Source organism: Tyto alba, unplaced genomic scaffold (assembly GCF_018691265.1).
Source record: "Tyto alba isolate M040663 unplaced genomic scaffold, T.alba_DEE_v4.0 Super-Scaffold_1, whole genome shotgun sequence".
Classification (NCBI taxonomy): Eukaryota; Metazoa; Chordata; class Aves; order Strigiformes; family Tytonidae; genus Tyto; species Tyto alba.
Window position 1 is genome coordinate 32822282 of NW_024881261.1, and position 12255 is coordinate 32834536.

Below are 12255 nucleotides of genomic sequence, written 5' to 3' on the forward strand. Positions count from 1 at the left end.
ACAAATAATGTATCTGAGCAATACCAAAAGATACAGACAGAATATTTCAGCTAGGAATTCTGAAGTGAAAACCCCACATTTGTTACTGGACAGACTAATACAAAATTAATTGTCAGCCATCAGAACTAAGTATCAATTATAAAATCTGGAACCACACAGAAGTATTCTTTCCCCCACAATGACAGCCATGAATTCTGAAATTAAGCACAGCAAGTAGAAACAGAAACCACCACCGAAGATGCCAAAAGATGATTGCCTAAATATGTTTTGAAGCACTTTTTTGTCACTCTTGTGACAAAAACACGTGCAGTCATTACGTGCAGTAGTCTGGACCCCTGAAGCTCAACCCTGAAAAGGTTCAGTTTAGTTACAAGGTCACAGACTAAACAACAGGCTGTGTATTCCTGTGGTATGGTCTCAGGTTCACTGCGTGATGAAGTGTCCAATCTTAGTGTGACACAAAACTACAGTATAATTAGAATTATTTTGTGGTCATGGAAGATTATAACCTTCATCTCCTTGGTGTAAAAATACGTACTTCCTCCCCCCAACCCCCCTTTTTTTGGTCCATCTCCTCTATCTGCTACTTTCTTAAAGAAAAAAATAAATGAATCTTCTACTTTACAGTATTCTCCTTTATTTTTTAGGATTCTTAGAGGTGAGTTTCTTTACCCAATGACCTCCCTGCTGAAGACTGCATTTGTAGAACGCAAGAGCAGCGTGTCTCAAAACCTGTCTAAAACCACCCTGAGGCTCAGCCAGCACCTCCCCAAAACCACAAGAGTAAAACTGCAGATCAAATGCTAAAGATCAGTTAAGAGAAAAACCAACCACAGATCTATTTATGTTCCTTATGCTCGTAAGGTATCTTTTTAATCCATAAGAAATATTTCTTGTAAGTTTTTAACTAAACTACAGAAAAAGATCAAGGAGATTGTTCAGATGCAAAAAAGCAAAAAAATAAAACTTATGAACTTTTAAACAATTAAATCTTTACTTTTTCCTATAGTCACCAATTACTTGCAGCCAAAACATACACAAGCATCACCAGATTTAAGATAAAAACACCTAGAATTACCATACAATTCCAAATTGCTTTTACCATATTACAATCAGTTAAATTTAATTTCCATCACTTAGATGTAATTTTAATTCTTGCAGTTTTTGGTGTTGTTTTGTTGTTGTTTTTTGTTTTTCCCCCCACTAAACTTCCTGATTTTTTTTTTTTAATGACTATTAATTGCGAGAGCAGCCAAATTTCAAGGCTTTTCTGACTCCTTTAACATAGTAAATATTTTAGCTTACACCATTCAACACACAGTTGTATTAATTTTACAAGTAGCTGCTTGTCCCTTCTGGGCAGATAGCCAGCAAGTGACAGTCTGATGAAGCAGCAGTTTACAGTCTATGTTATGAATGAGTTCTAACAGAGCGTTTTGAAATAACTTGCACAATTGTATCTTAAAGAAATAAACATTACTTCATCCAAAACATTTCTAAAATGCTAGAGGAAATTAACAGAAATTAGAATCCTAATTATTTACAGATTATATTTTGTATATTTTGTATTTGTTTTATATTCTACAATTAACAGACTTCATCAACATTTGTTATTTTAAGCAACTATTCAAACAAACACATGTACTCAGAAAAGCTACAGATGGTCACAGTTATAATTGTGAAGGAGTAACGGGAATGGAGAACACACAAAGCAAGACCAACTTCCAAGTAAAAGTATCTTGCATGGCTTTTATAAGCTCTATCAGTGATACCTCTGGTATACTTTTTATTCCCATTAAAATGCATGTAAGAGGAACAATAAAACATTCTGCAACAGCTTATTAAGACCTAATGACAGAGAAAGTTAGTATGTCACATCTTCTGGTGATTTAATCAGGTTCTCCAGCCCCGTGCTACACCTGACTAATATTCACTAGCTAAGCAAGAACTAAGTTCATTTGCATCAATTCCCTTACCACTGTCTTAATTATCTTGATACATGTAATGAACACAGGGCAACTGGAAAAAAATTCAGTTCTAACACTATGAGTATGAACTTAAGCGTCCCATTGTGAACATATGCTAGGTTAGATCTGTTAAACATTTCTTGTTTTGCTTTCTTTCTTGCTAGCCATATTGCCAAAATGAGATTAGGAAAGGGAAAAAAAAGAAAAAAAAAAAATCAGCAGAATAAGGCAATCCATGTACAAAAAAAAAGGCAAAAAGACAACAGAATTAGCAAAACAAATGCAACTGCTTATAGGCACATGCTATTTTTGCTAGTCTAGAAACTACATGCTAAGATATAGTCAAATTTCGAAAACTTGGAGATAACATAGTTTTAACCTTTAGGTAAAATTACAATAAACTTTAGAAAGGTATCATCACATTGCAACAGGCAATATAAGAAGCTGCTACCTCTTGTTTTTTATCTGACTAACATTTTTACAATAGTAGAATACATTATTATAGTATAATCACGTCTTCAGAGCAGTTGCACTAGCCTCATTTGTGGCAAATGTAAAAGATGCTTGCAAAAACAAGAACTCTGTTAACCACATAAAAAACAAATGCTTATCAAATGCATTGAAAAATAGGTTCTACTTATAAACATAAGCAGCAAGAAAACATTTTAATCTCATTTCCTTAGCAGAAGATTGCTTTTGAAAAACATCAGCATTAGGAAGAAAAAACAGTTGTTAATATTTGTAACAATTTCCTAGATTTAAAACAGCGCAACAAAAAAACTCCAACCTCCTACATTTGGGCAATCCTGGTACAGTTATTTTTAAACATTACTGGCACCTTAGGCATACCTGCAGTATGTAAACTGACAGAGGACTAATGTTGCAGACATTTACATTTAATTAGTTATGTAGCAGTAGTCTTCAGTTATAGATTATTTTAACCTTATATAAACTCATATACATATATTATATGTATATCCACACACACACATTTGCATGCAATGTTTAATCAAGAATATGCTCATTTAAGCAGCAGTCAAGTAATATGGCAGCGACTGACAATTTCACAGTCCTTTTCTTGTTGCTATGAGTATCAGTAACCCATTTGAATTGCTACCTGTCTACAGTGATTTTCAACTGAATCACCCTTACTGGAAAGTTTTTGCTGGACTTAAATCAACAAGATACACTTCAGTTTTTGGCCAGTTTTGGGTGGTCCCTCTGTAATACACTGAGGTAATCACATGCCTCAAGATAGGTTTTAAAGTGGCTATAGCAACTTAAAGTTGCTTATAGCAAACCCAGAATCAGAATTCATTACAGAACATGCCAGCAAGACTTAGAAAATCACCCTAAATTTACTAACAGCTACACAAAGGGAACAAGTGGTTGTGGTGGCCAAAAAAAAAAATCCACATACAAATTCCCTTCAAACACTTTTAGAATACTCAAAGACTACAAGGTTGCTCTGAAAAAACTTTATGCTAACTTTTAGAAAGCATGTGTGAAGAGATATATATAAATTCACCACCTCTCTAACGACATTTTAGTATTATCAGCATAGTGCCTATACAACATGTACAGAGGAATGCCTAAAGCTTTACAACTATCCAAGTAGCCTGATTTCATGCTGATCATTATTTCACCTTCCTATTCCTTTGCAAAGGGTATCTGCTGAGAAGATTCATACCATATTAGTTTTCTACAAACCAGTTGATTTTATTGTTTTAGGACAAACTCAGTGAGAGCTATAGATACAATTTTTAAGTGTACACGTAGATAAAATATGTAACAAACCTTTCTTCCCTGAGTGTTAACACCTTGTATCTCTGGACAATTAATTTTCTACATGCCAAACATTTTCACATGCCCAACTCCCAAATGTTACACTCTAACTGAAGCACTTTACTCTCAAGTCTGCATCTGCCATTTTCAATCTATCTCAAGAACATCAGCTAAAGGTTACATGAGTAACTCTCCATCATTGCTGTCACAGGCACACATTACTGCAAAATCAGAGAAGGTTATACTTACTACAGTGAAAATCTTAAAAAACTCTGCATGAAATGGACTTCTATTCCTGAGTTCACTGTTTGATGATACAGGAAGATGGCCATATGTGAGGAGTAAGCAGACAACGTGCATACTGCTGGCATTGCTATCCTGGTCACATGGAGTTCAGAAAAAGCTATACTCCTCAAATAATTACTTATTTTTCCAAGCAGAAGTGGGAACACAACACCAAACCCACGCTGTTGCAACTATGTTGCTAGTAATATTCAAGGTAATTTGTATATGGTTATGAGAGCTACAGTCACAGCAATGAATCCAGGATAGCACATTAAGTCTCCCTAGGTATACATTCATTACACGCTATGCTCTACAGTAAACCACAATACAGTTGATTAGATAGTTGTATAAAATTGAGTTTAATTACTGTATCTTACTATCTTACTATAACTGTTCCTGTGAGACCTAAGACCTGACTATAGTTCTATTTCTACCTATTAAAAATTAAATAATATTGCTAAAAGTCATAACCAGAAAAAGGTAGCACTTACACATTTAAATGTATAATATAGGTAAAGCAAATATAAGAATTTCTACTTCCTTTATCAAAAGTAGTGCTCTACAGGAGCTGACTTTTTATCTTGCTTTTTTACATTTTGCAAAAGGAGGCCTCTTGTATGGCCTGAACTGAGATCGAGTCCTAGCTCAATGCTATAACTGCTCAAATTCATGTAATTGTTTTCAAGATTCTATTTCTGTTCTTTACAGTAAGTTAAAAGAACTGCAATACTTTTACTCGTTTCTGCTCGTATTGTCCTGATTTAGGCAAGAATAGAGCTAATTATTTTTTTTTTTTTCTTAGTAGTTAGAATAGAATAGTGCTGGTTTGGATTCAGTACACGATTTGCTATGAGAAGAACACTGATAATACACTGATGTTTTTAACTGTTGCTAAGAAATCAAGGACTTTCCAACTCCCCGTGTCCTGCCTGTGTGCGAGTGTACAAGAAGCTGGGGGGGGCACGACCAGAGCACGGGACACAAACTGGCCAGTGGACTATCCCGTATCCTGCACCGTCATGCCCGGCGTGCAGAGGAGGGGCGGCCGGGAAGCTCGCGCTCCCTTCCAGGATTCTCGCTTCTCTGGGATCGCAAGGCGGGAGCGGGCTGGGCATCAGTCAGCGAGCGGGGAGCAGCCACCCTCTGCACTGCTCATTTGTATTTTCTGTTACTACTATTATTATTTTATTTCACTTAAATTGTTTTTATCTCAACCTGTGAGTGTCTCTACCCCTCCAATTCTCTCCCCCACTCCCCAAGGTGATGGAGGGTGAGTGAGTGGCTGCGTCCTGTTTGGTTGCCAGTCGGGTTTAAACCACAGTTAAAAACCCCAATATTTTAAGGAAAGGTTTAACACTTAAAAATGATGACAAAATATTTCTCACAAGTCTTATTTTAACTGCTTAGTAAATAAAGGTAGTAAATTTCTAAAGTTTCCCCCTCTGTAGCAGGCTTGATTAAAAGTCTGGATAATACACAGATGAATAAAATAAACATTCAGATGTCCAGTGAGGAGTTTTGGAAGCAGCGAGTCAAAACAGGGGGTGGTTAAGTCAGGAAAATATAGAGAAGTACATTTGACAAAGATTGAAGGGAAGAGTAACACTTGTTATTACAAAACTTGCCATTACAGGGAGGGAGGGGGAGAAGATCAAGCTTCTGGCAAGAGAAGCAGGAAGTTTTGAAGAACGTACATCTCTGGAGTAGCTGTTTCTTCTCTAAGTTTTTAAAAAAAAAAATTATCAGAGATACTCAAGGCAAGGTTTGTGTTCTGTAAGCTTCTAGAAAATTCTGGCTATTACAAACTAGATCAACATTTAAAATACAATATTCTGTAGGGACACAAACTATTTGGCTGTAACATGCACACCTTCATACACGATGAACTACACGTACACAGATCCTATCTAGTTGCTTATTTGTCCTTGTGTTAAAGGTATTAAAAGCTCAGGATAAAAGTTCTCTACTAGCTCATGTACTAATTGCATGCTTGAGGCTTTTGGGAGGAGCAGTTTATGCATTCCAATACTCAAGGCATTAGGTTCTCAGAACACAACTTCCCTCTGACACTACATTATTTGTGCTACAACTGTATTTCTGATTTTGTCAGTGGAAAAGCATCTCCAGTATTCTCAGTTACCACAGGAAGCAAATGCTCACGTTGCTAAAAGGCACAGTCATACCCTTGAATTAGCCTCAAGGTTCATTTACTTTTTGTTTTGCTGTTTTTTTGTGTCTTTTAGGGCACAAACTTATTTCTATTACGTTATCCTGTTAGAAAAGCAGAAAATCTAGTATTAAAGAGATCACTATACAGATACTTTTCAATGCTAATCTACACGTGCCTCCAAAGAAAGTCTTACGGACTTTTTTTCCTAAGGTAGCAAAGAAATTTTTGTAGCTGAACTGCTGTACATCTGCTGAGTCACCCAGCAGTTTACCAACTCCCACAATTTGCGAAGTTTTGAGGTGAAATGAAAAAACTCCTTAAAAGCTTATACCAATTCAGTGATGTCATACACTAGAAAGGTTAACTTTGAGCACTTCCAATAGAGATAATCCAGTAGTATTTGCTAAGCTTCTTGTCAAAACACAAAGAAAAGATGAAAAGAATGAGGAAAACAAAGCCTTAAGAAAAAGCTATTAGCATTGACCTGCTGAACACAAGTTTGATCAATGGGATCGATTTTAATATTTTAAAATTTTATTTATTTTTCTCCCAACTTTTTAGGATCTTATTGAATAAAAGCTTGTCTTCACATACACCCTTTTTTTTAAAAAAATTTAGCTTTATATCCTCAGAGAAGCAGAATAATATTTAATATTTTTTACAGTCAGTAAAGTGCTGAAAAAGCTGAAAAAGTACTATTTTAAATAACAGTAAAAAGTGCACACTTTCTTGAACACTGTAATTCAACATATAAAGGCAATGGCAATAGCCTAATAAGTCCAAACAGAACATTAGCCCACCCAGGCTCACTCTCCAATATACTTTACTGCTTTTGTTCCATTTAAACAGCTCACCTGGTGCAGCAATCTCTTCAGTTTCAATAACTGAGTTTTTACAGCTGTGCAGTCTTGGACCATGTGTCGAAGGGTCATTTCATCAAGCATCACAGTATTCTCCGGTAAGCCCACCAGCTGTCTAGAAGCCTGGTAAAAATTTGGTGCTCCATAGCTTTCAAAGTGACCAATAGGAGACTCTAGGTAGTTTGATCCCCTAAAATAAAATAAAATAAACCCACCACTGTGATAACAAACTAGAGCTAGAAAGCATTTAGTAAAAAAAGAAAGAGTCATGTAACACGGGATATATTGACATATTGTGGCACACAGCAGAAAATAAACAAAGCAGAAAATGCCAACGCTATTTCGCTTAAATGCTAGGCTTTCCCTCCCACTTGCATAAATCCCTCGCAGAGTAACAAGTACAGTACCCCAAAACCAGTTTGCTCATCAGGACTTCTATAAACTCTGTAATTCAAGCTAGCCCATAAGAACTGTACGATTACATTTAATTTTAAAAAAAAAGTAAAAAGCTGTCCAAACTTACAAAGTGCAAGTAATAAGGCAGTGTAATGTTTATCCACAGAACACATATGGAAATTTAGTCAAGCATTTCTAACATATAAACCCAAGTAACAAATATACGGATTAAAAACCATGATAGACACAAAAGTTTTGAAAAGAAATTTTTACAAATCTTAGTGATGCTCCCACTCAGACATGCTATTTCTACACATACAACTATTCTGAAAATGTCTTGCAGTCAGTATCATTTGAGAGCCTTTAGTGCCAGAAAGCATTTCTCATCACACTATTTTAATTGTTTGGGGAAAAAAAGGTAGACAAGTCCTTTACCTGTTCAGATCATTTTTACCATGGATATAGTGATCAGTATGGCCAAGATGATAGTGATCCTGTGTATTCCATCGCTGTTGCGGTGCTCTTTTCCAGAATCCTTCCTGATGTTGCCTAGCATTTCTGTCTTGTCTATCATAACGGCTCATATTTTCACATTCCTCTACAGAGAGCATAAAGTCAAGAAAAACTATAAAATTTGTTCCTGCGACCTTGTAAATAAAATATTTACTATGTGCTGTTAACAGATGAAGTGTAAAATCTGTGGGTTTTTATTTTTTTAAACTGATCCAAAAAAAGTATGCATTTTAGACCTGTCAGACATTTTTACTAGCATATAAACTTGTTACAAGAATAAGAGCAACCTGTAGCAGAAACTGCAGAACTCAGCCTTAACAGTATTTCCGGTTTAAGTAGAAAAAAATCTTTTGGAGGAGGTAGAGCTGTGGGGAAGAAATGTAATCCAAAAATAACAGTTTTATGCCTCTCTTACTGACGGTATCTCCAGGCCTTTAAAAAGTTCAAACAACACACAAACACAGAAAGACGACATTTTAGCAAAAGGCCAGCACTTTGTTCCAAAACAGAACAGCTTCATTACTTAAAATACATATATATCTAGTCCTATTAATCCTGTTTGGTTTTCAACTTGAGAGACATTTAATCTTTATTTACCTGGACAACAAGCCTGATTGAAAACAAGCAAACAAAATAATCTCTTTAAAACACTAACTTCGGCAAAGCAAAGCAGATTCCACAAACTTCTTAAGGGCAGAAAAGCTGTATTTGGCAACAGCTTGTAAACCACCAGAAACAAAGCCAAAACAACTGCTATCCGTGCAGTCAGACACAGCAAAAAAAGTCATAAACTGCTACTCTGCCACTGCACCCTCTCCTTCACTTACCCAAGGAGTTTTTCCTCACATTGTCAGTCCTTTGCTAGGAGAGGAACTCTACACAAGAGAACACTGTTTTATTCAGCTGCCTACTCAGACATAGTTGCGCACAAGACGCTCATAAACAGGCCTTCCTTCCTGCTTAGTTCCCAGCCTGCGTGTTGTTGGGAAGCGAGCCCAGTTTTACCCTGTGATTTAAAACTGCCATCCTCACTCGCTGCATACTTGTTGAGCGAGAACTGTTTCTATAAATAGCGTCCAAGCGGCATCCCAGACTCCAAAGTGAAACAAGGAGAGTTTCTAAGGACCTGGGAAGTCTGAAGAGTCCGACGTCAGTGAAGTCACGCATCGTTGCGAAAAAAGCAGTGCCAAAAAGTGCTGATAAATACTATTATAACAAATTCTCAGATTTGTTCAGTTTTTATCAGCTAGCTCAATACCAATATAAAGAAAAACTTGTTCACCCAAAAGTGACAGAAGATTTACTTTCCTTTAGAAGCACCCTTCTACAGCTCATAATGCATGAAAATTCAAGTGGGTCTACTCAAAATAAGCCCTCAGTAGGTTCATAGGTAATTTCATTATTATGATTTTCAGCTTTGGAAAATGAAATTGAGATACTGAGTAAAGATATATGGTTATTAAAGAACAAATTTTGCTTTTTCAGGTGGTCATATTTACTTAAGGGAAAGCCTGGAAGTGGCTTGTGAATTCTTCTTTTCAGAAGCTCTTCGCTAAAAATTCAGTGATTACAAGATCGGAAGCAATTACAGCAGAGATACCCAGTTTAGGCCACATTAATTTTACAGGGAACCCTGGCTTCTAAAAAATGCCAAAAATAATAGCAAATAACTAGTACTGATCTCAAACAGTAAGTTCCTCCTCCTGAATCAGCAGCTTACACAGCAGATTGTCATAGTCAAAAACCATATTCCAGCCACACAAACATTACTGATACCTAGCTGCAGAAGTGGGAGTAGATTTAAGTTTATGATATTGATGTAATTAAGAAAGCAGTGAATTAAAAACCAGATTTCATTTGCATCTAGATTAAATGTCAAACATTCACCTTTAAAATGCATGTATTTTTAACAGTTTTTAAATTAATAATTTGAAATGGAATTACTGATGCAGATGCAGTGCATGTTTTATAAACAAGGAAACTTATGAGAAATTGATCTACCCTTTCTAATTCTGTTGGGAAAACCTAAGAAACAATTTAAATTACCCCTATTGAAGGAATACCCGCTAGGTTTGCATTGTTATCAATTCTGGAAAAATAAAGAAGTAAACGTTAACACTGTACACCCATCTGGGCTGACAAGTTGAATATTGGCACTTTTGTCAATATGGCCCGTTCAGACAAGTACTTTGGAAACCTTATTCTGAGATTTATAAGATTTAAGTACTGCACTTCTTATGTGCACACTGTTAAAACATGATGTGCCACCATTGTGGTAGATGGAAGACTATGTACTTATTTAATGTTAATATGGCTTCATATCTAACGTACATGGGAGTCTTTGCCCAAAGAACTCAAAGGTAGTCAAAAAACCTTAATTCCCCAAACTTCAGTAGGCAACTGAACAGTACACAAAGTAAGGAAAGCCTTTTTGCTTTTAGTGCCTGCTTGTAAAGGCTAGGGCATTACAGTGCTCCACATTCAATGCTTCTGTTCGTTTGAAGATATATAAGCCACCACTGAACCTGTAGGTACAGTTAATACCCATGTTCCCATTACAGCAACAGTCCTTATAAGTAGGTCAGGAATGACAAAAAGCAAATGTTCTAACTTTTCCAGGACAGGATTGGAGAAAGTGTGGCAATAATTTGCCTTACCTAGTTCATTCTAGTCTGAATCTGTATTATCTGAGTAGCATCTAGGTTACCACTGCCTTCCTCATGAAAAGTTTGCCAGCATCCTACTGACAATAAGAGTGCATAAAGGACATCTTGAGAAAAAACACATCTTAAATCTTAAGGCCTCTGTTACCCTGAATTCTATAAAATACAGTAGGAGATAGTATTTTTTTTTTCTACAAAATGACAGTATCTCAAAAAGAATAACACTGTCATTCACCAAAGCTGAAAAAATTGCTGTTCCAACATTTTCAAATATAGCTGAAACAAGAGACTGAGAGACTGACTTAAAAGTTTGAAATTTAATCTACTAAAATAAGTAAAAAATCCCCCAGTGTGTAACAAGGTTGCATTTTTACAAAAGGCAGTATATTTCTAACTTTAGAATTCTTCAAGTGCAAGAGTTGTATTTGGGGAAACATAAATAGCACTTCCTACGTCTCATGAAATAAAGAACTGATCCTCAAAAAACAAATGTCAAGAGGAGTGCATTGGCTTATTAAAGCAGAAGTCAGAACAATGCAACTCAAAAATCTCTTAAGCCCATAATGCAGTTTCACAATACGATTGCTTGGCTAATTTACCAACCCTTGTCATGAGGTGGGTCCTCGGGCAGGTCCACATCAAGCATAAGATCATCATCTTCAAGATCACATGAATCAAGATTATTCAAGATATCCTGTGAGAAAGAAAATGTGAGATACAGCTGCCTTCATAACATCTCCTTTACCTTACTATCATAAAAAGTTTATTTCAAAGCTTTGTTACATTTATATTTTATGTTATCAGCAGCCTCCTCTCTTCAGAGTCCAAGACCAGCCTTGAGACCATCTATACAAACAATAATCATCACACACCTCTACTAATATGATACGATAATGGTGCTAGATTAAACAAAGATGCATCAAAATGTTTTTCTGCCTGATGCCTATGGAACACTCCAAAGATTTTTCTATTAATCAATCTCCTGCCTGCTACCCGATTGGAAGCATTTTAAAACTAAACTATTTGCTCACTTAGAATTCAAAAACAGCTTTGTGAAGGTAAAATGTTAGAACACCTGGTTTTAGCTCTTACATCATACTGTCATAATATCACTGAAAGGAAGAGGGGGGGAACCTATGTTATCTTGACTTTCTGGGCCAGTAAAAAAATATGCTATTATCAGCACTGAGCTCTGTTGCCTTTTGTCTTAATATTGTGGTTCATTATATGAAACTGTTTGTAAAGGGACTAAAACTGTCACATTGCATGTGTGTGCTAGTAGTACAAAAAAAATGCAATACAGTATTAAATGGAATTATATATATTCTATATAGTCAGTCAGGCATATTAAAGAAAAAGGACTGTAATGTGGGCAAGTCAGTATCAAAAAGACAGCAACTGACCCCTCTTCCTTTGAGAACACCAACAGTGGGAAAAACTCAAGAGAAAAAGGCTACAAAGGATTCAGCTTATTGAGCACTTAGATGCTGCTAGCACCATGCTACTGAAAAGCCTCATCAGGCAATGAAGTGTGGTATTTGATCAGAGAACCCAGGCTCCATTTTACTTCATTATTCAAATAAACCTAAACTTATTAATACCAAGTGACTATAGCA

The 12255-nt window shown here is 36.0% G+C and overlaps 1 protein-coding gene across 10 annotated transcripts in view; it reads right to left on the reverse strand.

The window, feature by feature from the left end:
- CCSER2 (coiled-coil serine rich protein 2) overlaps positions 1-12255 on the reverse strand; it is a 74880-nt gene that overhangs the window by 26201 nt on the left and 36424 nt on the right. For all 10 annotated transcript variants that reach the window (XM_042787880.1, XM_042787892.1, XM_033004272.2 and 7 more), the window contains 3 exons: positions 11243-11333; positions 7899-8061; positions 7062-7257 (listed from right to left, as the gene is read on the reverse strand). In XM_042787880.1, coding sequence (XP_042643814.1) covers positions 7062-7257; positions 7899-8061; positions 11243-11333 — 450 coding nt within the window. The remainder of the gene's footprint in view (positions 1-7061; positions 7258-7898; positions 8062-11242; positions 11334-12255) is intronic.